Source organism: Phyllostomus discolor, chromosome 12 (assembly GCF_004126475.2).
Source record: "Phyllostomus discolor isolate MPI-MPIP mPhyDis1 chromosome 12, mPhyDis1.pri.v3, whole genome shotgun sequence".
NCBI classification, from domain to species: domain Eukaryota; kingdom Metazoa; phylum Chordata; class Mammalia; order Chiroptera; family Phyllostomidae; genus Phyllostomus; species Phyllostomus discolor.
In genome coordinates, this window is record NC_040914.2 from 29,514,584 (window position 1) to 29,540,847 (window position 26,264).

General features: G+C 42.7%; 3 protein-coding genes, 1 long non-coding RNA gene and 1 other non-coding gene across 9 annotated transcripts in view; all 5 read left to right on the plus strand.

Annotated features, from left to right (window-relative positions):
- The window catches only part of LOC114511525 (zinc finger protein 345-like), a 101,211-nt gene extending 96,107 nt beyond the window's left edge, over positions 1 to 5,104 (plus strand). Inside the window, exon 3 of the mRNA XM_036013389.1 lies at positions 2,267 to 5,104. Within this exon, the coding sequence (XP_035869282.1) occupies positions 2,267 to 4,596 (2,330 nt within the window). The 3' untranslated portion in view covers positions 4,597 to 5,104. The remainder of the gene's footprint in view (positions 1 to 2,266) is intronic.
- LOC114511713 (zinc finger protein OZF-like) overlaps positions 1 to 25,160 on the plus strand; it is a 45,524-nt gene extending 20,364 nt beyond the window's left edge. The window contains exons 1-3 of one of the 2 annotated variants that reach the window (XM_028530513.2): positions 13,009 to 13,323; positions 16,562 to 16,685; positions 20,186 to 21,685. In XM_028530513.2, the coding sequence (XP_028386314.1) occupies positions 16,565 to 16,685; positions 20,186 to 21,663 (1,599 nt within the window). In that variant the 5' untranslated portion in view covers positions 13,009 to 13,323; positions 16,562 to 16,564 and the 3' untranslated portion in view covers positions 21,664 to 21,685. Of the gene's footprint in view, positions 1 to 13,008; positions 13,324 to 16,561; positions 16,686 to 20,185 lie in introns of those variants that run through there. The other variant, XM_036013443.1, reaches the window with a different exon arrangement.
- Positions 1 to 26,264, plus strand: part of LOC114511481 (zinc finger protein 345-like) — a 447,937-nt gene that overhangs the window by 156,355 nt on the left and 265,318 nt on the right. The window lies entirely within an intron of this gene.
- Positions 8,131 to 8,234, plus strand: LOC114511746. The gene has a single exon (XR_003685720.1). It is a non-coding gene; the product is annotated as a small nucleolar RNA U13 (small nucleolar RNA).
- LOC118497809 lies at positions 11,256 to 24,723 on the plus strand. Its single transcript, XR_004900335.1, has 3 exons — positions 11,256 to 12,676; positions 15,002 to 15,005; positions 24,710 to 24,723. It is a non-coding gene; the product is annotated as an uncharacterized LOC118497809 (long non-coding RNA).

Here is a 26,264-nt window from a genome sequence, read left to right on the forward strand (position 1 = left end):
ACTCTGGACACCGGAGCGGTGGAGGGTTGTGAATAAAAGAGGGACCTTAGCTGAGATCGGGTAGTAATGTTTTCTAAACACTGCTGAGAGGAAGGAGAGACCAGAAGAGGTGATAGCAGTTGGAGAGAGGAAGGTGAATCCTGTAAAAGGTGATGTGACTGCACAAAAGAGTCTGCAGTGAGAACTGAGGCCCTGAGGTAGTGCAGTCAGCTCCAGGGCTCCTGGCCCCTGGCGGGTAGAGGGCCCTTAGCGGCCTGCCGGTGGGCGCCGCGGTGGCCAGGCTCTCAGCAGACCGTTCTCTTTCCACACGTTCTGCGACTGCAGAATCCCTTAGGGTCCTTTGTGTTTCAGGGCCTCCCACTCTTAGCGTCTTTGAGAGAGAGGTGTTTGGGGATTGTGGTGCCACTCTTCCAGTCCTTGAGCCTGGGGCCCTTGAACTGACACCAAGCCCAGGGTCCTTAGTTCAGATTAAGATTTATATGAAGTAGTTACTGTTTTTGGCAACAAGTGAAATGAGATTTGGGAGATCTTCCAGGCAAAGATAAGAGGATAGGCCAAGGCTTGCAGGAGAGGCTGAGCTGAATCAGGAAACTGTGCAGTTTGCTTTTGTTTTTATAATATGGGACAGATGGGAAAGGAGTCAGGTGTAGAGCAGCTTTGTGTCAAGTTGGGTGTGTGTTTGGCTGGTCATGGGGGATACAGAATATTTTGAGGAGTGGAGGCAGATGATCTAACCCAGGTCTCATTAGAATACCTGTGAATGTGGAGGGTGAGGGGCATAACTAACTTGGAATCCTAGAACAGAAACTGATGATGGAATGAACTGTCCCCATTCTGACAGGATATGAACTTTGCGGACTTGGCCATTGCCTTCTCCCAGGAGGAGTGGGGGCTCCTTGGTGAGGCTCAGAGACTGCTGTACTATGATGTGATGCTGGAAATCTTTGCCTTTGTAACATCTGTGGGTAAGACTTTTGCATTTGCCTGGTGTCCTGAGGTGATATGCTATCTTCCCCATTTTCTTTAGAGGTAGCTTTGTCTTTTTCACAGCCAGACCATTTGCTATGCTAATTTACACCACTTTCTTGTCATCTGTGCTGTGGCTGCCAATGGAGAGCTGTGTGGAGTGCACTGGGCCATGGACACCCCAAGCATCCCTGTCCCCTGTTGTCTCAAAAAGTTATGGAAATGTCTGTGAGTCAGAAATCTTGCAGAGAGCTTAATAGATCCCACCTTGTTAACATGTCCTCTCTTTTGCTTGGTGACTCTCCAAATTAATGGCCTCGAGCTCTTCCTTACTGCCTCTAGCTAACTGTTCATTGTGACTGCCTGTGCCAGGTCATGGTCATTACATAAACTGTGGGTGTTCTTGTAAGATCCTCCTCAATTGTTCTTTGTAATATTGTCTTCCCTGAATACTATTGTATGAAGATTTGCTCTGAGCCAGTGCTGGCTGCTCACTACTGTGGTCTTTCATTAAGGCTTGGATTATTCAGATTCTGAGATTCTTTCACAATAGAAGGTGCAGGAAGAAAACTGGTAATTTTCACAGGGTAGACAATGCAGGATAGTCTTAAATGAGGCCTGGTCCTAGTGAGTGGCAGCTGGATGAGGGCATGAGATAGGGCTGTATTCAGGTCATACCAGCAACCTCCCCTGTGTCCAGTATTGTTTTGGTTCAAGTGCCACTGGGCACAAATTATTTTTACCTTTTGTTTCCAATACTTGACACTTTGTTGACTTGTCATTTCATGTGTGACTTTGTGGCTCCTGACTACCTTCACTTTCGTACTGTCTGTGTGTCATTTTACTGCACTTCCTACTCTGCGGTATTGTCAAACATCCACCTGTGCATGTTTTATGAGGTGCATATACATCTTTAAGTAGTCCTCAAATACCAGCTACTCATTTATTGAATTTTACTGGGAGAAAGATGTAACCAACATTCTGCATAGCTTGCCCATGTCACCAGCACACAAGCCTTGCTATACAGTGTTAGCAGAAGACTGGGTTGTGGGTTTGGCTTCTCTTTCATGTGGTGCATGTAACCTGTCTTTTGTTTTGTTTTGTTTTGTGAGGTGTCCCCTAATTTGTGGTTTTAGAGGCCCATTACTATACAACAGCCCCTTATTTAACCTGTCTCCAGGTCTCTTATTTTCAGATAATCCCATGAAACCAATGTATTATATCTGACAGTCTTTTGAAATGGGCCTTACTCCTTCCATCAAAGTCAATATCCATTTCCTCAGTATTTCTCTACTTTCAGGTTGTTGGCATAAGATGGAAGATGAAGAGGCCCCTGCTGAGCATATTGTATCTATAGAAGGAGAGTCACAGGTAAGGGTTTCTACAACAACTCCAATAATGCAGAAGACCCATCTCTGTGAGCAGTGTGTCTCAGCCTTGAAAACTGTTTTGCACCTGACTGAGTTCCAAGCAGCATACCTTGAGCAGAAATCATTCTTCAGTGACGTGTGTGTGAGAGGCTTCTGTATCAGTGCAAACTTTCACCAACAACCAAGGCCTGCCAGGGGAGAGAATCCCAGGAAAATGAATATGGACAGGGCCTGGTTTGTGACTAGGTGCAGGTGCTATGTATCAAGGGCACTTTTCACCAGGAGAGAGGTTGAGGAGGACTTCCCAGCCATCTTAGGACTTCTCCAACACCAGGCCACTCATAACAGCGAAGAGCCACTCAGTTGTGGTGAGAGTTGGCAGGCCTTTCATGGTGGAAAAGGTCATCATCGATGGGGTGAACGTGAAATAGTTGCCAGCTACAACCACAGTGTCGTTCATTGTCATGGTGTCTGCTCGGGAGAGTGGCTTTATGAGTGTAGCAAATGTGGGAAAGCCTTTAGACAAATCTTTTACCTCATTCGACATAGGAGAGTTCATATGGGAGAAAAGCGATACGAGTGCAGTGTTTGTGGGAAGTGCTTTAACCGCAAATTTTCCTTTATTCAACATCAAAGTGTTCACACAGGAGAAAAGCCGTATGAGTGCAGTGTTTGTGGTAAGTGCTTCAGCTGCAAATATATCCTCATTCAACATCATAGAGTTCACACTGGAGAAAAGCCTTATGAATGCAGTGTTTGTGGGAAATGCTTTAGCTACAAATTTAATCTCAGTAAACACCAGAAAATTCATGCTGGTAAAAAACCCCATCAGTGCAGTGATTGTGGAAAGTCCTTCGGTGAAAGCTCTGTTCTCATTCAACACAAAAGGGTTCACACTGGAGAAAAGCCATATGAGTGTAGTTATTGTGGGAAGCCCTTCAGACAAACCTCCAGTCTCATTCAACACTACAGAATTCACACGGGAGAAAAGCAGCATGAGTGCAGTGTTTGTGGGAAATGCTTTCGCCGCAAATTTAACCTAATTCGACATCAAAGAATTCACACTGGAGAAAAGCCATATGAGTGTGGAGATTGTGGGAAGTTCTTCAGCCGAAGCTGTAAGCTTATTGAACACCAGAGAAGCCATACTGGTGAAAAGGTGAATGAGTGCAGTGTTTGTGGGAAACACATTCGCCACAAATTTAACCTCATTCAACATCAGAGAATTCACACTGGTGAAAAGCCGTATGAGTGCAGTGATTGTGGGAAGTCTTTCAACCAAAGTTCTGCCCTCATTCAACATCAGAGAGTTCACACTGGAGAAAAGCCTTATGAGTGTAGTAATTGTGGGAAATGCTTTAACTACAAATATATACTCATTCAACACCAGAAAATTCACAGTGGAGAAAAGCCATATGAGTGCAGTGATTGTGGAAAATGCTTTAGCTACAAATACATACTCATTCAACACCAGAGAATTCACACTGGAGAAAAGCCGTATGAGTGTAGTGATTGTGGAAAGTTCTTCCGCCATAGCTCTGGCCTCATTCAGCACCAGAGAGTTCATACTGGAGAAAAGCCGTATGAGTGTAGTGATTGTGGGAAATTGTTTAGCTACAAATATGTACTCAATAACCACCAGAGAATTCACACTGGAGAAAAGCCGTATGAGTGTATTGATTGTGGAAAGTCCTTCAGCCAAAGCTCTGCCCTTATTCAACACCACAGAGTTCATACTGGAAAAAAACCATATGAGTGTAGTGAATGTGGGAAATCCTTTAGACGACGCAGCCAACTTGTTCAACACTGTCGAGTTCATTCTGGAGAGAAGCCTTATGAGTGTGGGGAATGTGGGAAATACTTTAGCTATACATCTAACCTCATTCAACACCAGAAAGTTCACAGTGGAGAAAGACCTTATGAGTGTAGTGAGTGTGGGAAGTCTTTTGGCCACAAATCTCACCTTCTTCGGCACCGGAGAGTTCACACTGGAGAAAAGCCCTATCAGTGTAGTGAATGTGGGAAGTCTTTCAGCACAAGTTCTTCCCTCATTCAACACCAGAAAGTTCACTCTGGTGAAAAGCGGTATGAATGCAGTGATTGTGGGAAGGCTTTTAGCCAAAGTTTTAAACTCATTGAACACCACAGGTGTCACACTGGTGAAAGGCCTTATGAATGTAGTGAATGTAGGAAGTCCTTTAGGCAGCGCTCTAGCCTTTTCCGACACCGCAGAATTCACACTGGAAAAAAACCTTATTAGTGAAGCAAATATGGGAAAGCCTTTGGACAAAATTGTAACCTTATTTGACATTAAGAAAGATCATACTGAAGAAATGCCTTTATGACTGTAACGACTGGCAAATCCTTGTGACATCCTCCCAAATTGTCCACATTATCAAGTTTATTCTGGAGAAAAGCTTTATGAGTGTGACGTATGAGGGAAATCTTTTAGCATTCCTCTAGCCTCCTTGATCACTACAGAGTTCACCCTGGAGAAGAGTTGTAGGAGTGTAATGAATGTTGGAAGTCCTTCAGCCAGACCTCTACCCTTATTAAACATCAGAGAGTTCACACTGGTCTAAGGTCTTACAAATGTGGTATATGAAGAAAGTCGTTTAGAAATAGCTGTAGCCTTTTTGACACCGCACACTGTAGACTAGAGAAAAGCTTATGAGTGCAGTAAATATTTTTAAAAAGTACCCTGACTGGTGTGGCTCAGTGAGTTGGGTGTTGTACCACAAACCAAAAGATTGCTGGATCAATTCCCAGTCAGGGCACATGCTTGGATTTTAGTCCAAGTCCCTAATTGGGAGCATGTGAGAGGCAACTGATTGATGTTTCTCTTCCTCTCTCTCTCCCTCCCTTCCCTTCTCTCTAACAAATGAATATTTTTAAAAATGTCCAAAACACCTTAAATTTTTAACCTGATTTTTACATAGGAAAGTTAACACCAGAGAAATGCCTTATGAGGGTAGTGGTTGCAGTAAGTGTATTGGGGAAAACTCTGGCCTCACTAATCACTGGAGAGTTCACACTGGAGAAAAGCTGTGTGAATGCAGTCTTTGTGGAAAATGCTTTAGTCACAAATCTAACCTTATGCAACACCAGAGAATTCATACTGACAAAAGACATGTGCACTGAATGTGCAAAATCCTATAGTGAACACTGCACCTTACTCAATACTCAAGTTCATTTGCAAATCTCACATCTTTATATATACACTGGGGAGCTCACAATGAAGAAAAGCCTTAAATATGCTTGTAATGTTTTATTTCCTCACTATAACAGCACTGGAAGAGACTCTTTACAACCATTTACCTAAATTTAAGTTTGGTGGAATGTACACTGTGTTAGATTTCTCATAAGTTCCAGGAAGAAGTGAAGCTTTAAGAAGTTGCATTTTCTAACCTGAACTGTGCTATCACCAAATTGATGTCAGTGCCAGTTTTTGTGAGTAAAAAGCCATTTTATTTCTATAACCTGGCTCACCTGCAAAGTGTGTGTCGGTCACAACTGCAACATACTCAGGGAAACTGACCCTGGTATTCTCACTTGCTTGAGGAAATTATGAATACTCCAAGCTCTTGGCATGATCCTCATTCCTTTCTGTCTGACTGTTGACTGAGCTGACCCACATGGTTCAGCAGACCCATCCTTAGCTAAGAAGGACTTTTTCTTTCAAGGACATTGTTGTTATCACATTATGCTGGGATGAATATTTCTAAGTTCTCATTCACCAACCTGTAAATTTGTAAACTGCTTGCTGTTCACTGCTTTTGATAATGATTTTTTGTGTGTGTGAAGGTCCTTTCGCTTTTGTACCTTTAATGTCGGTGGTTGTATTTAGTGGGTGGGATGATTTGAAAGGAGAATTGTGATCTGTCAGCATGTAGAAGTAAATAGATATTGTGGAGATCCGAGAATTCTGTGCTTGGGAAGGTAAGGTGTGATGGCAAAAATCACTCTTTGTTCAATATAAGTTTTGTAATTACACCCAAGACCTTGGAAGAAAGAATGCATGACTTTGTGGTCCTAATTTGTAGCCTGGTACCATAATTATTGGGGAGGTCAAAGATCACCCCAAGGAGGAGGCTTTTGTTGTGCTTCTATGAACAAAATGGATTCTTTTGCTTTGTTTACATTTATATTACATAATTCCCAGCAATGTTGAAGGGACCTACTCCACAGGTTGTGCAAGGAGCCATGTGCCATTATGTGCAAAATTTCATAGATTGGTGTCATTTGTTATAAAACTCTGGGTTACATGGAAGCACAATTGAGACAGAAACACTGTATTAATAGGGAATGGAAGAGACTGCAGTAAATTAGGTGGGAGGTACCTCTTCTGAATGTTCATCCACAAATGTTTCAGGGACTGTGGCTAGTGTGACCTGTGTATACAACATTCTGAGGCCCTCCATAACTGTTTCCTAACTGTTTCATCTGCCTCATTGGCAGAGAAAATAATCTAATGGTTTGTGGTCTTCTCCTAGCCCCTCTGGGGTGTTCATCTCAGGGTTATTGCTCTACAGGCAAGAGAACAAAACTAGCGAGAAGGGTGATTCTGTAGTCAATCCTAGGATGTGTCCTTTGTGACCCAGCCAGCATTGCTGTTGATTCAGAATGCAATAGCCTTCACTACTTGCCAGTATTTTTTTAAAAGACTGCATATTTATTTTTAGAGAAAGGAGAATAGAGGGAGAAAGAGAGGTTGAGAAACATCAATGCAAGAAACATCAGTTGGTTGTCTTCTGTATGCTCCCCCAACAGGGGACCATACCAGCATCACAGGCATGTTTCCTGACCAGGAGTCACCCTGGTGACCTTTCACTTAGTAGGATGACACCCAAGCAACTGAGTGCCTTAGTCAGGGCTGCTTGCCAATATTTGTTGCCACTGAGGCAGGCTGCCCCTCACAGGATATGAAAAGAAAGGAGGTAGAGTTTCTGTACAGTTGAAAACCTGATTTTTTTACAACCTAATTTTCTAAGAAAAGAAGGATATCCAGGATTTTATTTTGAACTATTTTATAAAGCTTTATTCAGGTATATATATAATGGACATGTGACAAAGTACACTTATCTAATGTGTACTGTTTAGTGAGCTTTGACATAAGGATAAAGCTGTGAAACTCACAGGTAAAAAAAACTTAACTGTCACCCGTATACAGGTTCACCCTTCTCGCTTACAACTGTAAACCTACCAAAAGTAGGTTTACAGTTGTAAGTATGCAAAACACCAAGTTAATTCTTGCATTATTATTTATTATTATGTTATTATTTATTCAAAAAACTGTAAACTTATTTTTGTCCTACCCTGTATTTAAGTTACCTCCTGCCCTTTTATAATCTCTCTCCCTGTCTTCCTTAGCCCTCCAGCTGATTGTTGATTTATCTTCCTTTACAATAGACTAGTTCATGTATTATATAATTTTAAAGGCATTATAAGGTGTATATCTCTTTAACAAGTACTTTTATGCTGCACAGTTATTTTGTGATTCAACAATAACACTTATGTAAAAAGCTAATTCTTTTATTTCTGAGTAGATTTGTGTTATATAGGTAATGCTTTGTTTATTCATTTATTTGTCTATGGTTTGGGCTATTTCTAGGTTGGGGTATTACAAATAAAGCTATGAATACTTGCATTCACTTCTCTATATGTATATATGTTTTATTTCTCATGCTGTTATAGTGTCAGTGAATGTTTTGTATTTTTAGAAATGCAAAACTATGATCTAAAATGGTTTCCTTTGCCTTCCCATTCACCCACAGCATAAGAAAATTCCATTTCTATCCTTTCGTAGTTCATAAGCATGATGATGGGGTGTTCTGGCTCTTGTGTGACATGTGCCTCCCACAAACCTTGTTATGACTTTGGCACATTATCTGCCTGACATGAAAAAAAAAAGAAAAAGAAAATTCCATTTCTTCTGCAACCCTGCCAGCACTTGCTGTGGTTAATCTTCTTAAATATTAGTCCTAGAAGTCAGTGTAGTAGTAACTTGCTTTGGATTTTATTCCATTTTCTTAAGAATTTGTAATGGTTATCTTTTTTAATACATTTATTTACCCTGTCTTTATTTCTTTTGATAACATATCTGCTTGAATATTTTTGCCTATATTCTGTTTATGAATTTATTTATTTTAACCAATAGGACACAGTGAAGCAACAAAGACATATGTTGGAATTTCATTCATTTTCCAATGACCTGAATGACTTCTTTGTCATATGGAACAATTATTTTTGAGTACTGGAAGGAGTATTGTTTTTCTCAATTTTTATATTTGTATACAACTTAAGCTCACTTGTACCATACACTTATAAGTTTAACCTACAGTTTTAATGTATTATCCACCACTTTCTTAAGTCTAAACATTCCATACTACATTGTCAAGTCTAGGTTTGTAATCTTTTGTCAGTTTCCCTGGTGTAAATACCCTCATCATGGTCAGTTTGAAACTGCCAAATAGATGTCACTGAACATGGAAAATGTAAGATATTCCAGTAGAACACAACTATATTTTATTTCTATCATACTGATACAGTAGCAACAAATAAAAACTTCAAAAACATCAATAATAAAACAGTAAAATGACTGGGAAATTGCAAGTTTAAAACATTGTTTTTTAAAAGTGTGACTTCTGCCTTGGCTGGTGCTTAGTGCACTGAGTGCTGGCCTATGAGCTGAAAGGTTGCTGGTTCGATTCCTGGTCAGGGCACATGCCTGGGTTGTGGGTGAGGTCCCCAGTTGGGGTCATGGAAGAGGCAACTGATCAATGTATCTCACACATTGAAGTTTCTTTCCCTCTCTTTCTCCTTCCCTTCTGCTCTCTAAAAATAAATAAATAAATAATATTGTATTTTAGTAAAAAATTATTTACAATTTGCAGAAGGATATTTGGATGGGGTAACAGAAGGCACTTAATAAAGAGTAAAATTTATCATCATTTTTATTAATAAAAGTATGAAATCTAAGTAATTTTTTCAACCAAGGAATCAACTTTAGAGACTATTATTTATAGTAATTGCAACCAATTTAAGTTGACAGTGTGCTGAGTTTTTAAACAAAGGTTTCTAAAACTAACTTGCTATAAGATAAAGCAAAATAAATAGCAAGGAAACAACCTCTCCCCACATTCACTGAGTATGTTTTATGTGTAAAGCACATTATAACATAGTCAATACCCCCAAAGAGTATACGTGCCTTATGTATTGTAAATTCTAAAGCTTTAGATTTATCTGCTGCTAACTTGGAATTTCTTGAGAATTGTTTTGGAGTGCTAAATATATAAAACTTTATATGATATATTCTGTTTTTGTGAAGGGATGAATTTTATTTGGCTCTGGATTTAATTATTTAATAAATCATGTTCTGAACTCAGAAACTTGAATTAGTCTTAAAAGTTGCCAATGTTGTGTTGGGCTGAAAATAGATGTTGGGCATCTACCACTGTCATTCTCTATATTTTCTAATCTTATTTTTCAGGCTGATTGTGCAATTTAGGATTAAGTAAATTAAATGCTTTTAAAACATTCTGCCCTTAAATGTATATATACCTTGATTTACTAAGATTTCACAGTGAAATTTAGTTTTTAAATTTAAAATTTTTTAATTTTAAAAACACTTAAGTTTGAAAAAGAAATTTTGGGCATAAAGAATAGAATAAAATATGTAACAGAATTAGGACAGAAAGTGAGGGAAAAGGAAAGATTTAGAATCTTTTCAGCAATACATGAAATATTTAAATTTAAAACAGGTAAAAAGATATGGTGTGGGAATTAATAAAATTTGTTTAATTTGTCTGCTATACAATCCTGTAAGTCTCCAAAATGCTGTGGATATCGATCATTCCACCTCTTAAAGACTTCAGAGATACAGGACAGGAAAGGATCACAATATTCCCTTCATCATAGGATTTCAGGGTAACAAAGGTGGGATCTGAGTTAAGTGCCTCCTGCTCTTGAAGGGACATGCACCTGACCATGAAACAAATTCTCTGGTCAGAATTTTATTTTATTCTTATCTTTCTAATTTAATAAACACATCTGAGAGGGTAGAAAGACAAATTTCAGTAGACCAATTAATATCCGATTATATTTCATACTAGATAATACTATCTTAAGACTACTGAGATTGTTACTATTTTTTTTCTCCAAACCCCACCAGCATTAGGTTTTATGTTCTTTAAATGAGCATTTCATTTTCTTAAATGAGGAAATGATTAGACCCTCAGGTCTCTAAACAGGAGGAAAATGACAACACTTCTGATGACAGAAATTTTAGAGCTGGATCTTTACAGAGACCAGCACAACAAGCTCACAACCAAACACATCAAAACCAGCGCTCACTGGACAGCACAGTTGTTCAGAGCGTTGTTGATACCCTAAAGCTGTGGGTTCAACCTCAGGTCAGAACACATATAAGACTCAATGAGTGCATAAATAAGTGGGATAACAAATTGATGGCTCTCTCAAATCCTTTTCATTATTAAATAGACCAAAACCAAACATGCATGTCAGTCCTCGTGCTGAGACCCCAGGCAACTCAGCAGCAGCAGCATCTAATTGCATCTAATTTCGGGGCAGGTGTCTGCAGAGTGAAGTAAACTGTGAGCAGAGATGAGGTTTGGGGCAGGCCTAAAACAGTTGGGCAAAGGGGTAGGATATATCAGATATTCTCAGGAAGCATCATTCCTTAGCATATACAAAATGTATTTGTGGTTCTGGCTGGTGTCTTAGTAGATTGATCAGCCTGCAAACCGAAAGGTCACCAGTTTGATTCCCAGTCAGGGCACATGCCTGGGTTGCTGGTCAGATTCCCATTTCAGCACATGAGAGAGGCAACCAGTAATCAATCAATGTTTCTTCTTTCCCCTCTCTAAAAGATAAATAAAATCTTTTAAAAATATAATTTTGTTTCAATTCCAGAACATATAACAGAGAAATTTATGTTTGTCTTTTTTACTGGATTTCAGTAATATAAGTAAATGGATCTGATACCCATCTAAAAATGTAGACACTTTCCAAATGATATTTGCAGTCAAGTCAGCAGGTGTCAAATGAAAAAAAAGAAGAAAATGCGTGCAGGGCAGCACCTGTGTAGGTGTGAACAGGGCCATCTGAACCTGAGATAATGGTTTGGGACACCATGATGTCAACTTGGTGTAAAATGATTATCATATCACCTGTAATTTCAGTGACAATACTTGCATGGGGAGTTGAGATGATGTTTGAAAAACATTTGCAGATTGTACAAATTACTGAAAGCAATTAATGTTAATTAAAAAGTTTTGTATTGACAACTGCTAAAATGGCTAGGGAACAACCTACCTGTAAAACATTTTTAAAAAAATCTCAGGGAACACAGAGAAGACCTGAAAACACTGGGATGTAATAAGTGAGAATGAGACAGTTCCTTGTTATCCAGGTTTATTAATTATTTTGAAAGTTTGTCTCAAAATATTGTTCCTTTTGAGTACTGGAATAGAAGGTATAGCAGAACATGAGATAGAAAAAGAGATAAAAAGAGATAAATAGAAAGGGTAGCTGGGTGGTTCAAATGAACAAATATCTGCGATGTCATTCAGTAAGTCTTATTCCAGAAATTATTGAGGTTCTTACATCTTTGGGCACTTTGGTAGCTATACTGCACCATTATTGTATAAGACACATAATCTAGCTTCTAATGGAGAGACAGCATTACATAAAACCAAGTTATTAAATTTAGTTAATTAGTATAAAGTTTTATGGAAAATGGAGAAAAGTAAGCACAGATGATGAAACATTCAGTGGTCAAGGATCAGTGGCAGCATAAAATATGTTAAAGATGTGAGGGGACAGGTCTGATTCTTCCTTTGAAATCTATAAACGTTCCTTCTTTTCCTTGCACTGTTGTAATGAGAGGACTACAATTTGGGTAAAATAATGAAGCGCTCCAAATAGACAACTAACTTCCACTGGACCCACTTTCCTTCCCTTCCCGGTTCTAGCAGAAAATAGAAAGTGCTGCGATCAAGATTCAGCCACTCACTTTGCATTGGAGACAACCCATCTTGTCTTCTTCAGGACAGGATGCCTGGAACTCATTACCTTCTTACAGTGCTATCTTCCCTCCTCCATCTCATTCCCAACAACATCCACACGTGGTGGTGTGGCCACAGTAAACAATGTAGTACTGCTGTTCCAGCCTGCATTCAGCTGATACTATTGTCCTACTATTGTCCTACTATTGCCCTGGTGTAGCTCAGCAGATTGAATGCCGACTTGCAAACCAAAGTACTCCACGGTTCAATTCCCAGTCAGGACACATTCTTGGGTTGTGGGCCACGTCTCCAGTAGTACGCAAGCGAGGGGCAACCACATGTTGATGTTTCCCTCTCTTTCTGCCTCCCCCCTCTAAAAATAAATAAAATCTTAAAAAAACACATTTATTTACTTACTTATTTTAGAGAGATGGGGAGAAACATCACCGTGGTGTTCCACTAATTTATACATTCATTGGTTGACTCTCCAATGTTCCCCTACGTGTGAATGGTGGCTTATGCGCGAGGGCGCTGTACCCAACTAAATCACCGGCCCGGGCTGCTGCCTCTCAATTCCTTTAATCCTCCAAGTGTGCAATTGGAACACTAACACCCTGAACAGTGGAGGAAACTACATTACCCAGGACGCAGTGCGCCCAACAATGGCGGAGTTGAGCTAGTGAAAACCTCAAACCCGCATTGCCACGCAGATCCTGGGGTCCGTGCGTGACACACGCGCCTGCCTCTTGGTGGTTGCTTTGGCCTCTCGGCTGGGCTCACGGAGTGAGAGCCTTCAAAGTCCAGGTCGCCACGGAAGAGGCGCCAGAGGAGTGGTTCCCGCTGTGCAAAGGTGCCTCCGAAGCTTGACCGCATCGGGCTGGATCGGGGCCTCAGAGCCTCGCAGCCTCCACTCAGCCCACAGAGCCCGCTGGAGGCCGGCCGCCCCGAGGCTCCCAGCTGAGGTGAGTGCTCGGCCCCCGGGCCCTGCCCTCTTAGCCCACCGAGCCCTGCAGCCCAGGCCCCTGTGTCCGGGACAGTGAAGCGCTCGCGGGGGCACACAGGGTGTGACGGGGTGGAGAGGCTGACAGACTGAGGGGCCACCGTGTCCCGGTGACGCGCAGGGTCGGGTCTGAGAATCCGTGCTCTGTTTTGTGTCTAAAGGTGACAGAGAAGCTGAGGCAAAGTACTGCGTAAGGAGTTTTACTTTCATTCTCCAGAAGTGAAGGTTCTGGATGGTTGTGAATAAAAGAGGGATCAGGGCCCCTGGGTAGTACCTGATCCTGTTTGAATTTACCATGTATTCTCTGGACCACATACGCTCACTACTGAGTAGAGAGGAATTGTGGTCAGGTTGTAATGTTTTCCAAACACTGCTGAGAGGAAGGAGAGACCAGAAGAGGTGATAGAGGAGACAGGATGGTGAATCCCGTAAAAGGTGACGTGACTGGCAGACTTTGCACTGAGGACGGAGCCCCTGAAGTAGTACAGTCAAACCTGGCCCTGGGCCAGACAAGAGCACTTAGTGGCCCTAGCCTGTGGGTCCTGGCAGTGGTGGCCAGGCTCTCAGCAGACTTTTCTCTTTCCACAGATTCCTGCCACTGCAGAATCGCTTAGGGTTCTGGTTTATGGAGCTTATTCCATGACTTCCCACTTTTAAGGTCGTGAAAGAGAGGTGTCCTGGACAGTGTGCCACTCTTCCAGCCCTTGGGCCTGGGAACCTTGAACAGACGCCAAGCCCAGGGGTCTAGGTCCAGGTATAGGGTTATGTGAAGTGGTTCCTATGTTTGACAACCAATGGAATGAGATGTTGGAGGTCCTCCCAGGAATAGGTACCAGAATGTGCAAAGGCTTGTAGCTGAGGCTGAACTGGTTCAGGGATCTGCATGTATCCCTTCTTATAGGATCTGGGACCAGTGGGAAAGGAGTTAGGTCTAGAGCAGCTCTGTGACAAGTTGGCTGTCTGTTCTGCAGGTGATGGGAGGAATGGAAGATGTGGAGCAATAGAGGCAGGTGATCTGGCCCATGTCTCAGCGGATTTGCCGTGGCTGCAGCGTGGAGAACAGTGCATGTGAGGGAGGTGGTAGAAGGACCTGGGAGGAGGCTGGTTGTATAATTTGGGTTAGTGTGAAGGACCAAAATGGGGCAATGTAGGTGGGAGAAGCATTTGGATGGATGTTTAGGTGTGGCCGCCTGGACTTTGTAATTTTGAGTTTCAGAGAAACTCAAAAGAAAGGTAGGAGTAGGGGGTGACTTCAAAAGAAAAGGGGGTGAAACTCAAAAGAAAGGTAGCAGTAGGGGGTGACTTCAACATTTGGTATTTAGCAGCTGAAGGTTTGGAAGCACCATCAACTGAGATGGTGAAATCCACAATAGGAAAAGTAGCTTTCATTGGTGACAACAGGAGGTTTATTTTTGGCCTGTTAATGGTATGAGTTGTTTCAGAGAGTAGTTCAAGGGCATCTGCAACGCCAAGGAGGAGTTCAGGATGGAGACGTCTCCAAAAGGTAGAGGAGAATGTATGGACCAGGGAGGAGTTGTAGGTCAGTGTGAAATATGGAATCGTGGTCAGGATGATAATGGTAGTAATAACCCCAAAAGACCTGGTCTTGGGTTTCCTGCTGGGGCTTCTAGTTTTGGGAGGGGGGTTCATAGCACAGCTTAGAGACAGAAGTGGTCGTGTAGGGGGTGGGGGTAAGATATGGTATGGCACGTGGCCAGGGACATTAAGGGATATGTGGACTTAGATGGAACAAAGCCCTGAAGAGTAATTCACACAAGCGGAGACAAGCTGGTGCATATTCACTGCTCTAAAGACTCACTAGAAGTTTGTTGTGAGCCTTGGTGAGACCTGGGGTGTCCCAGTCAGGCTGGCGGGTTAGTGGAGGGGCATAAGTGATCATCTGTGAGACTCACTGGGCATGGGGTGGAGGGTCACTGGGGCTGGGCCTTCAATGAGTGGGAGGTGGACAGGGAAAGTCTGGACTGGTGGACAGGCATCAGGAGCAGGACCAGTGGGGGAGGACTGTGCATATCTGAGGTCTGATGTGGTTCTCGGTGAGGTTGAAGCAAGGAACAGTCAGGGAGGGAAGCCTTCACAGCAGGACTCTAGGCAACCCCTGTCAGTGGGGCCCATCAGAGTCTGGGTAGTACCTGATCGTGTTTGAATTTACCATGTATTCTCTGGACCACATATGCTGACCACTGAGTAGAGAGATCAAGGTGATGACTGTGGTACAGGACAGGAGGAGGCTGGGGCTGTGGTGGTATGGGTGTGAGAGAGAGATGTGGTAGGAAGATTAAGGTACACTTGGAGGGGGAGTGTGAATTTATGGCCCCAGGTCTCTGGCTTTGATCTAAGAGTGAGTTAAGGGTCAGTCTGTGTCTGGCAGTGTCTGGAAGAAACAACGTGGGGAACATCAGGAGAATTGCCTGAAAAGAGAGGTGGTAATTCTACATGGCAGGTCCAGAGATGAGAATCCATTTGTCTGCCTACCTGTCTATTTTTGTTGAGGGCTGATTCAATGACCAATAGGACTTAGATGAAATAGCAGAAGTCAGTGCCACCCAGGATTAAAAACCTCCACTGCCCTGGGGAAGGGAGAAGGGTAAGCAAAGGATAAATTATAGCAGTGGGGAAATTAGAATCCTGGGAAAGAAGCTGATCTGGGAACAAACAGTCCCTGTCATGGCAGAGCTGTGCTACCTTTGAAGTTGTGTTTTTGGGAATGTAGCTGTGTGAGAGAAGTGTGGTTCAAAGAATTATGTACACAGGTTTACATAAACTGATGGCCTCAGTGCCCTGGGATGGGGATTATAATGGTAAAGGGTGATGCCATCTCTTTTACTCTTGGACAATCTGGAGGACCAACGGGGTATTGCCTGACGAGACCAGTGTCAAATCACTCACATCATCTATATGACCAACTTCAATCCCTAACCATTGTATGTGACACCCACTGCATTGATAAGAGGCAGTGTGACCTACATGCCAGGCCCATAACCGCCCATCGGCCTATTGTTGTGGGAAGACACACTATCAATAGGAATATAGGAAGAGTGACACCGATGGCACCAATGCCTGGTATCTTCTCTGATGTGGGGGCATGAGTGAGCAGATGGATGTGGAAGGTGGGGTGTAGGACCAACTTGGAATCCTAGGAGAGAAGCTGATCATGGAATGAAATCTCCCCATTCTAACAGGATATGAAGTTTGAGGACGTGGCCATTGCCTTCTCCCAAGAGGAGTGGGGGCTCCTTGATGAGGCTCAGAGACTTCTGTACTGCGATGTGATGTGGGAAATCTTCAACCTTGTAACATCTGTTGGTAAGACTTTCACATCTCTCCTCATTTCCTGGGGTGATGTCCTGCCTTCCCTATTTTCTCAAGAGGTAGTGTTGTCTTTCCCACAGCCAGACCATGGACTCTGCTAATTTCTACCTCTCTGTTGTCAACTGTGCTGTGGCTGCCAATGCTGAGCTGTGTAGAATGTCCTGAGCCATGAAGTGCTGGACTAGCTCTAACACTTGTTTTCTCAAAAATTGCATGGAAGGCCTGACGGTGTGGCTTAGTGGGTTGAGCATTGTCCTGCAAAACAAAAGATCACTGGTTTCATTCCAGATCAGGGCACATACCTGGGTTGCAAAGCAGGTCCCTGGGTGGAGGCATGTGAGAGGCAGCCAATCCATGTTCCTCTCACATATCTATGCTTCTGTCTTTGTCTTCCTCCCTTCCCCTTGCTGTAAAATAAATAAATAAATCTTTTGTTTTTAAGTGCAGGGAAGATTCTGGGAGTCTGAAATCTTGCAGACAGCTAAATGGATCCCACCTTGCTTGCCCTCTTCCTGACAGGGTGACTGTGTCCCGACCCATGGCCTCCAGTTCTGCCCCTTCATCTGGCTCATGGCTCTTTGTGACTCCCTGTGCCTGGTCATTATCATTACTTGAATGGACTGTTGGCTGTTCTTGTAAGATTCTTCTTCAAATGATGTTTGTAATCTTGTCTTTCCTGAATACTAGTGTATGCTGAGTTGCTGTGATTCAGTGGTTGCTGCTCACCACTGTTTTCTTTCATGAGTACTCGAATTACTCAAGTTCTTCTTTTGAGGTTTTTAAAAATACATTTTATTGATTATGCTATTACAGTTGTCCTCTTCCTCCCCCTTCACTCCCCTCCACCGTGCATACCCCCTCCCACCCACATTCCCCTCCTTTACTTCATGTCCATGTATCATACATATAAGTTCTTTGGCTTCTACATTTCCCATACTATTCTTGCTCTCCCCTGTCTGTTTTCTACCTACCATCTATGCTACTTATTCTCTGTACCTTTTCCTCTTCTCTCCCACTCCCACTCCCCTCTTGATAACCCTCCATGTGATGTCTATTTCTGTGGTTCTGTTCCTGTTCTAGTTGTTTGCTTAGTTTGTTTTTGTTTTTGTTTTAGGTGTGGTTGTTAATAATTGTGAGTTTGTTGTCATTTTACTATACCTGTTTTTTATTTTCTTTTCCTTAGATAAGTTTTTTTAACATTTCATACAATAAGGGCTTGGTGATGATGAACTCCTTGAACTTGACCTTATCTGGGTAGCACTTTACCTGCTGTTCCATTCTAAATGAAAGTTTTGCTGGATAGAGCAATCTTGGATATAAGTCCTTGCCTTTCATGACTTTGAATACTTCTTTCCAGCCCCTTCTTGCCTGCAAGGTCTCTTTTGAGAAATCAGCTGAGAGTCTGATGGAAACTCCTTTGTAGGTTACTGTCTCCTTATCTCTTGCTGCTTCTAGGATTCTCTCCTTCATTTTTACCTTGGCTAATGTAAGTGTGATGTGCCTTGATGTGTTCCTCCTTGGGTCCAACTTCTTTGGGACTCTCTGAGTTTCCTGAACTTCCCGGAAGTTTATTTCCTTTGCCAGATTGGGGAAGTTCTCTTTTATTATTTGTTCATATAAGTTTTCAATTTGTTGCTCTTCCTCTTCTCCTTCTGGCACCCCTATAATTCGAATGTTGGAACATTTAAAGATGTCCTGAATGTTCCTAAGCCTCTCATTTTTTTTTTGAATTCTTGTTTCTTCATTCTTTTCTGGTTGTATGTTTCTTTCTTCCTTCTGGCTCACTCCATTGATTTGAGTCCCAGTTTCCTTCCCCTCACTATTGGTTCCCTATGCATTTTCCTTTATTTCACTTAGCGTAGTCTTCATTTTTTTCATCTAATTTGCAATCAAATTCAACCAATTCTGTGAGCATCCTGATTACCAGTGTTTTGAACTGTGCAATCTGATAGGTTGGCTATCTCTTCATTGCTTAGTTGTATTTTTTCTGGAGCTTTGATCTGTTCTTTCATTTGGGCCATTTTTTTTTGTCTTGTTGCACTTGTTACATAGTGAGTGGCGGAGCCTTAGGTGGTCACCTGGGCAGGGCAACCCACATAGCTGGGTTGTGAGGCTGTATGAAGGGTAGGGGTCTGAGAGGGAACAATGGTGCTTGCTCCGCTCTGCCGTATTTCAGTTACTTCCCCCACTTCCCACAAGGAAAGTGGGCCCTTCTGGTGCTGATTCCTGGGTGGGTTGGCTTTTCCAGGACCCTGTGGGTCTCTGCAATGAACTCTCCTGTGAGGCTGGGAGTTTCTCCCGGCTCCTGAACCCGCACAGGTGTTTTCAATCAGTGGTTTGAGGCTTTATTTCCCTACATTGGTACCCTGGGTTCTACAGTTGGTCCCGCTCTCCAGTTTTGCCTGGTTTGTCAGCATGCAAATGTGAGACTGCCTGGTCTGCCAGCCGCCTTGCATGCAGTGCTCCATTCCACAATCCCCCGCCTCACTGGGTCTGCCAGCTGTTGCCTTGCCGTGAGCCCTCTCCACCCCGGATGCCCATCTCCACCCTTCCTATTGGTCTGGATGAAAGTGTCTTCTTTAACTTCTTGGTTGTCAGACTTCCATACAATTCAATTTTCTGTCAGTTCTGGTTGTTTTTGTTTTTAAATGGTTGTTGTCCTTCTTTTGGTTGTGCAAGGAGGCACAGTGTGTCTACCTACGCCTCCATCTTGGCTGGAAGTGAATTACTCAAGTTCTGAGTAGTTTTTACAATAAGATGTGGAGAGAACTGTGTTTTCTTACAGGGTGGGCATTCAAAATGGTCTCAGAAGAGACCTTGCCCTGGTAAACATCAACTATGGAGAGGGCATGAGAAAAGAACTGTGTTCAGATCATTCCAGAAACCTGCCTTGTGTCCAGTAGTGTTTTAGTACAAGTGTCACTAGCCACAACTTATTTTTTTCTTTTCTTTCTCATCGTAACACTTTGCTGTCTTGTCATTTTATCTGTGATTTTCTAGCACCGGGCTACCTTAACATCTGTGGCCTCAGTGCATCACCTATTCTTCTGCACAGCTCCCTCTGCAGTATTCTCCATCATTGACCTGAGCATGTGTTGTTAGGTTGCATACATCCTTATGTAGTCCTTGAACACTATCTACACATTTATTGAATTTTACTGGGCAAAGGACATAACCAGCCTTTTGCATAACTTGCCTGTGTCACCAGCAAAATACCCTAATCAATGCTGTTAACAGAAGAATGAGTTGCAGATCCAGTTTCACATCCATGTGGTGCTTGCATCTCTGTGTTCTTTTTCCAGTGAGGTCTCCCCTATTTTTCGATCTTTAGAGATCCAGTACTACACAGCAGAACCTTATTCAACCTGCCTCTAAGTCCCTTTCTTTCAGACATTCAATGGAACCAATGTATAATGTGTGATACACCTTTGTAATAGGACTTCATTTTCCCATGAAAGCTGACATCTATTTTCTAAGCATTTGTCTGCTTTCAGGTTGTTTGCATAAAATGGAAGGCGATGAGATCCCTTCTGAGCAGAGTGTATCTATAGATGGAGAATCACAGGTCAGTTCTTCTAAGATAGTGCCTGCAACTCAGAAGACCCATCCCTGTGAGCAGTGTGTCTCAGTCTTGAAAGCTATTTTGCACCTGACTGAGTTCCATGCAGCATACCTTGAGCAGAAAGCATTCTTCAGTGATGCGTGTGTGAGAGGCTTCTGTTTCAATGCCAAGCTTCAGCAGCAACGGAAACCTGCCAGTGGAGAGAAGCTCCTGAAAGGAGATATGGATGAGGCCTCATTTGTGACAAGGTGCAGGTACTACGTGCCAAGGGCACTTTTCACCCATGGGGATATTGGGGAAGACCTCCAAGCCATCTCTGGCCTTCTCCAGCACCAAATCACTCCTAACAGTGGAGAGCCACCCAGTGGTGGGCAGGGCTTTCACAGCAGAAAAAGTCATCCCCAGTTGGACGAATGTAAAAAAGCTGCCAGCTGCAACCACAAACTTGTTCAATGTCAGGGTGTCTGCTCTGGAGAAGGTCTTTATGAGTGTAGCAAATGTGGGAAAGCATTTGGACAAATCTTTAACCTCATTCAACATAGAAGAGTTCACACTGGAGAAAAGCCATATGAGTGCAGTGTTTGTGGAAAATGCTTTAACCGCAACTTTTTCCTTCTTCGACATCAGAGTGTTCACACTGGAGAAAAGCCATATGAGTGCAGTGATTGTGGGAAGTCCTTCAGCCAAAGGTCTAACCTCATTCAACATCAGAGAGTGCATACTGGAGAAAGGCCATATGAGTGTACTAATTGTGGAAAGTTCTTCAGCCAAAGCTCTACCCTCATTCAACACCAGAAAATTCATACTGGAGAAAAGCCGTATGAGTGCAGTGATTGTGGGAAATCTTTTAGACTACGCTCTCATCTTATTCAACACCGTCGAGTTCATTCTGGTGAAAGGCCTTATGACTGTGGTGAATGTGGGAAATCTTTTAGCGATACCTCTAGCCTCAGTAGACACCAGAGAATTCATACTGGTGAAAAGCCACATGAGTGTAGTGCTTGTGGGAAGTTCTTTACCCAAAGATCTGCCCTCATTCAACACCAGATAATTCATACTGGAGAAAAGCCTTATGAATGTAATGAATGTGGAAAATCCTTTAGAAAACGCTGTGAGCTTATTCAACACCGTCCAGTTCATTCTGGTGAAAAGCCTTATGAGTGTGGTGAATGTGGGAAGTTTTTTAGCATTTACTCCAGCCTCTTTAGACACCAGAGAATTCACACTGGAGAAAAGCCATATGAGTGTAGTGAATGTGGGAAATCCTTTGCACAACGCTCTTATCTTATTCAACACTGTCGAGTACATTCTGGAGAAAAGCCTTATGAGTGTGGTAAATGTGGGAAATACTTTAGCTATACCTCTAACCTCATTCAACATCAGAGAGTTCACAGTGGAGAAAATCTTTAAATGTGCTGGGAATTTTTTTTTTCACTTACTGTAAGAACACTGGAGGAGACGTTTTGAGAGCCACTTACCTAAATTACAATGTTTTAGTGAAACACTCATACACTGTTCTAGATTCCTCTTAGTTTTCAGGTACAAGCAAGGCTCAAAGCAGCTTTGTTGCACTTTGTAACCTGCCCAGGGCTATTACCAGATGATGTCAGTGTCAGTTTTTGTGGCTGAAGCCATTTCATCTCTACCACCTGGCTCACCTACATATGTTTGTCAGTCACAACCCCAGTGTTCTCAGAGATGACCTCTGTTCTCTCTTTTGCTTGAGAAAATAGTGAATACTCTGATCCTATGGTGAGATCCTTATTCTTTCCTGTCTGAGTAGGAAATGGCCCTGACCCCAATGTGGGTCCAAGAGACCCATTTTTGGCTAACAAGGACTACTTCTTCCAGGGTCATTGTTGTTCTCATGTTATACTGTGATGAATCTTTTAGGTTCTAATTCATGAATATGGAACCTGCTCACTGTACACTGCTCTGTTTATGATCTTTTTATAAAGGTCTTTTTACTTTAGTGCCTTTAATGTTTGTGGTTCAATTCACTACATAAGATTGTTTGAAAGCAGAATTGTGATCTGTCAACATGTGGAGGTGAACAGATTTTGTGGGGATCCCAGGCTCACTGTGCTTCAGCATAACAGCATTATGGCAAAAAATTGCTGTTCAGTATTGATTTATTTTGTATTGCTTCCCAAGGCATTGAAAGAAAGACTGCATGACTTTGTCCTAATTTGCATCCTGATGCCCAGGTTATTGGAGAGGTCAAAGGTCACTCAGAAGAGGCTTTTGTGCCTCTGTGAACAATATGAGTTACATTTCTTTGCTCAACATATATATTATGTAATTTTCAGCAATGATGTGGAGACCTCCTCCCCAGGTCCTACAAATGAGCCATGTGTCAATTATGTATGAAATTTCATACATGGGTTGGTGTCATTTGCTGTAAGACTCTGAGTGTTAGGTGGAAACACAACTGAGACAGAAAGACTGTATTAACAGTGAGTGGGAGAGACTGCAGTAAATTAGATAGAAGTTGCCTCTTCTGAAAATTCATCCACAGATGTTCCAGGGACTGTGGTTTATGTGATCTCTTTATATAGGCATTTTGAGAACATCCATAACTGTTCCCCCTAGCTTAGGTCATTGGCAGAGAAGATAATCTAATGGTCTGTGGTCTTCTCCTATCCTCTCTAGGGTGCTTGCTTCAAGGCTGTTGCTGTACAGGCAACAAAACAAAGCTAGAGAGAAGGACAATCCTGTACTCAGTCCTAAGATGTATGCCTTGTGACCCAGTCATCATTCCTGATGATTGGATGGCAACAGTCATCACTGTTTGCCAGTATTTGCTGCCACTGAGGCAAGGCTGCCACTCCTTGGACATGAGGAGAGAGGTGGTAGAGTTCACATAGTGTTGCCAATCTAATTTTCTAAGAAAAGGGGGATATCTGGGTCATTAATAGGAACCACTTTTTAAAGCTTTATGCAGGTATATGTATAATTGACATGCAACAAAGTGCACTTATCTGATGTGGACTGTTTGGTGAGCTTTGCCATACTCATAAAGCTGTGAAACTGTCACACTTGAAAAAGAACTTATCTGTCACCCATAAAAGTAGTTGTACAGTTTTGAGTACACAAAACAGAGTTTATTCTTTTTTTTCCTCACCTACCCATTATACTTGCTACTTTACTTTCCTCTGAAAAAAATACAGTGTTATTTGGAGAAATACAGAATTAGTTGTCAGGAGTTGCTTTTGGAGAATGATCCGTAAGTGCCTTATCTGTAGTCAGATATTGATACAGGGATCACCTCTGGCACATTAATCTTCATACTTCCAGCTCTGTTAATGTGATTCAGCTTTTTATTTTTGCTTCATTTCGAAGGATAGTTATTGCTTTTTTGTAATTCCTTTGAGGATTGAAAAGTGGCCTTAACAAGTTTGTGATAGAGACTGAGTATAGTACTTCTGTTCCTTGTGATATTTTGCCTCCTGGCATTCCCCTTTGGGGTGTCCCTTCAACCTGAAGGTGCCCTGTAAATCCTCTCCTTCCTAGATAATGGACCCTGTATTAGTCTGCTCGGGCTGCCATAACAAAGTGCTTCACACTGGGCAGCTTAAACAACAGAGATCTATTTTCTCATATACTTGGAGGCTAGAAGTCAGGCCAAGATGTCAGCAGAGTTGGATTCTCCTGAGGCCTCTCTCCTTGGCTTGCAGATGGCCATCTTCTCTGTCCTCATATGGCCTTTTGCATGTGTGTGTGTGTGTGTGTGTGTGTGTGTGTGTTGGACCTAACCTCTTCCTGTAAGGACACCAGCCTACCCTATTGATTATTTTACCTTCAAAAGACCCTGTTTTCAAATACATTCTGGGGCAGTGGGGTTAGGACTTCAGTATATGGATTTATGTCATGCAGTGCAGCCCATAACAGTCCCCAGGCATCTTTCCATTAAGGAGCTCTCTGGAGGATTATCTCATTTAACACCCCTGAAATTATCCAGCAAGGGAATGATTTATTTATGTATACTTCTCAAAGGAGAGATCTGCAGCTCAGAGAGGGTACTCAGCTGCAAGTGTGAGCAGGGAAACATTTATTGGACAAGCTGTGGGTCAGCTCACTTTGTTCCCTTGCATCCTGCCCCTGAGGGAAATAGCAGACTCCAGCCAGAAGCCCAGATTCCTTTCCTGTGATGTGGGACCATGTAGAAACAACACCCTAAAATCACCCAAGGCCCCAGGGCCCCTCCCACACACCCGCTGCACCTTCCCTGCAAACTCTTGCCCTCTTGTCCTCATGGAAGGCTTCACCATTGTGCTGGCATCCCACACAGGGTCATCAGTGCCACTCCAAACAACACTGGCCCTCACCATGACATAGAATGATTTGTGTTTAGATCCTGTTGGTCTTCTAATATCACTGCAGGGTGTTCCCTCCCATCAGTACCTCAGTACTGAGTGCCTCCCAGTAATCACTGTCACTTTTGTGGACATTGAAGACATGCTGAAAGACTAAAGAAAGCTCAGTCTCTTTTTTCCACCCACCCCACAACAGGTGACCTTAGCCCTCCCTGACTGTTCCTCCCCACCCTTCTAGCTAAAATGCAAATCAATGACTGACAAAGTGAATCCCTAAGAACCTTCCCTTTCCCCCCTAGAGAACTAGACCAACCACTCCCTAACCTGGGCAGTAGAGCAGGATGGTCCCATTCTACAACCTGCACCTCTCACACAGGACATGACAGCATCTCACACCTGTCACACTGTCCCCATGGTGTATGTGAGGTGACTAGGCTGTGCTGAGTATCAGTATCAGAACTTTCTCACAGGGTCCCCATCCAATCTGATACCTGACATGTCTGTTTCCAGGCTGTGCTGCTATACACTTGATTTCAACAGTCACGACGTTTGTGTTTCCAGACGTGTCGCATAGAAATGACTTATACTTGGGAAAAAATAGTAAACAACCAATACAAAATAAAGACAAGAGGTTTAATTCTCTGCTGAAAATGGAAAGGAGATTTTCTTCCCTTTCCTTGTCTTAGAGCATTTGCCTTCTTTGAAACCTGTAAGTACTTTTCCATCTCTAAAGTGATGGCCTGCCCTGGCTGGCGTAGCTCAGTGGATTGAGCGCGGGCTGCGAACCAAAGTATCGCAGGTTCGATTCCCAGTCAGGGCACATGCCTGGGTTGCAGGCCACAGCCCCCAGCAACCGCACATTGATGTTTCTCTCTCTCTCTCTTTCTCCCTCCCTTCCCTCTCTAAAAATAAATAAATAAAATCTTAAAAAAAAAAAAAAAAAAAGTGATGGCCTTTGAAGGCCAGCTGAGCCTTTTGTCAGTTCAGGCTCCCAGTCCCTGTGAAGGAAGGAGGCTAAGCTCAGGGCACTTTGTCTGTTTGTAAAGCTACCTCCTGTTTATGTGTTCTACCCCTCTTGATACAGTGTTTTTCACTTGTTTTTATCTTAAAAGCTTATAGTATGCATATCAGCTTGGTTACATAGAGCAGTGGTCCCCAAGCTTTTTGGCACCAGAGACCAGTTTCATGGAAGACAGGGTGGAGGGTTGGGGGTTACCTGGAGGTGAGGGGGAGCTCAGGTGAGCTTTACCCGCTTTGGATGAGAGAAGGTGGGAGGGAGACAGGAGGCAGATTTCAGGCCAGCTTCAATCTGGTGGTTCCTAACAGGTCGCAGACCGGCAGCAGCCCACGGCCCCTGATATAGGGGAATGAGAGTTGTTCTTTTAAATTTTTTCTATCTTTGCACTTTCTTAGCAGATTACCTGCAATGGACATCTCATTCTGGCTTAATGCTTATTTAATAGTAAAGTGTTTCCTGTCTGTACTATGAGAGAATGTCTGGGCTGGGAAAATATTTTATTTTCCCAACAGTTATCATCACACACCTGCCTGTAGAAACCAAATGTCCCACTCATCTCATCAATATTTAGTGTACAGGAAACATGGGCAAGGATGATCACTTAAACAATACCAGACAATAAACCTCGTCTAAGAAGTGGCTAATTGTAATGTGCAAATGTGTCAGCAATTTCAGCA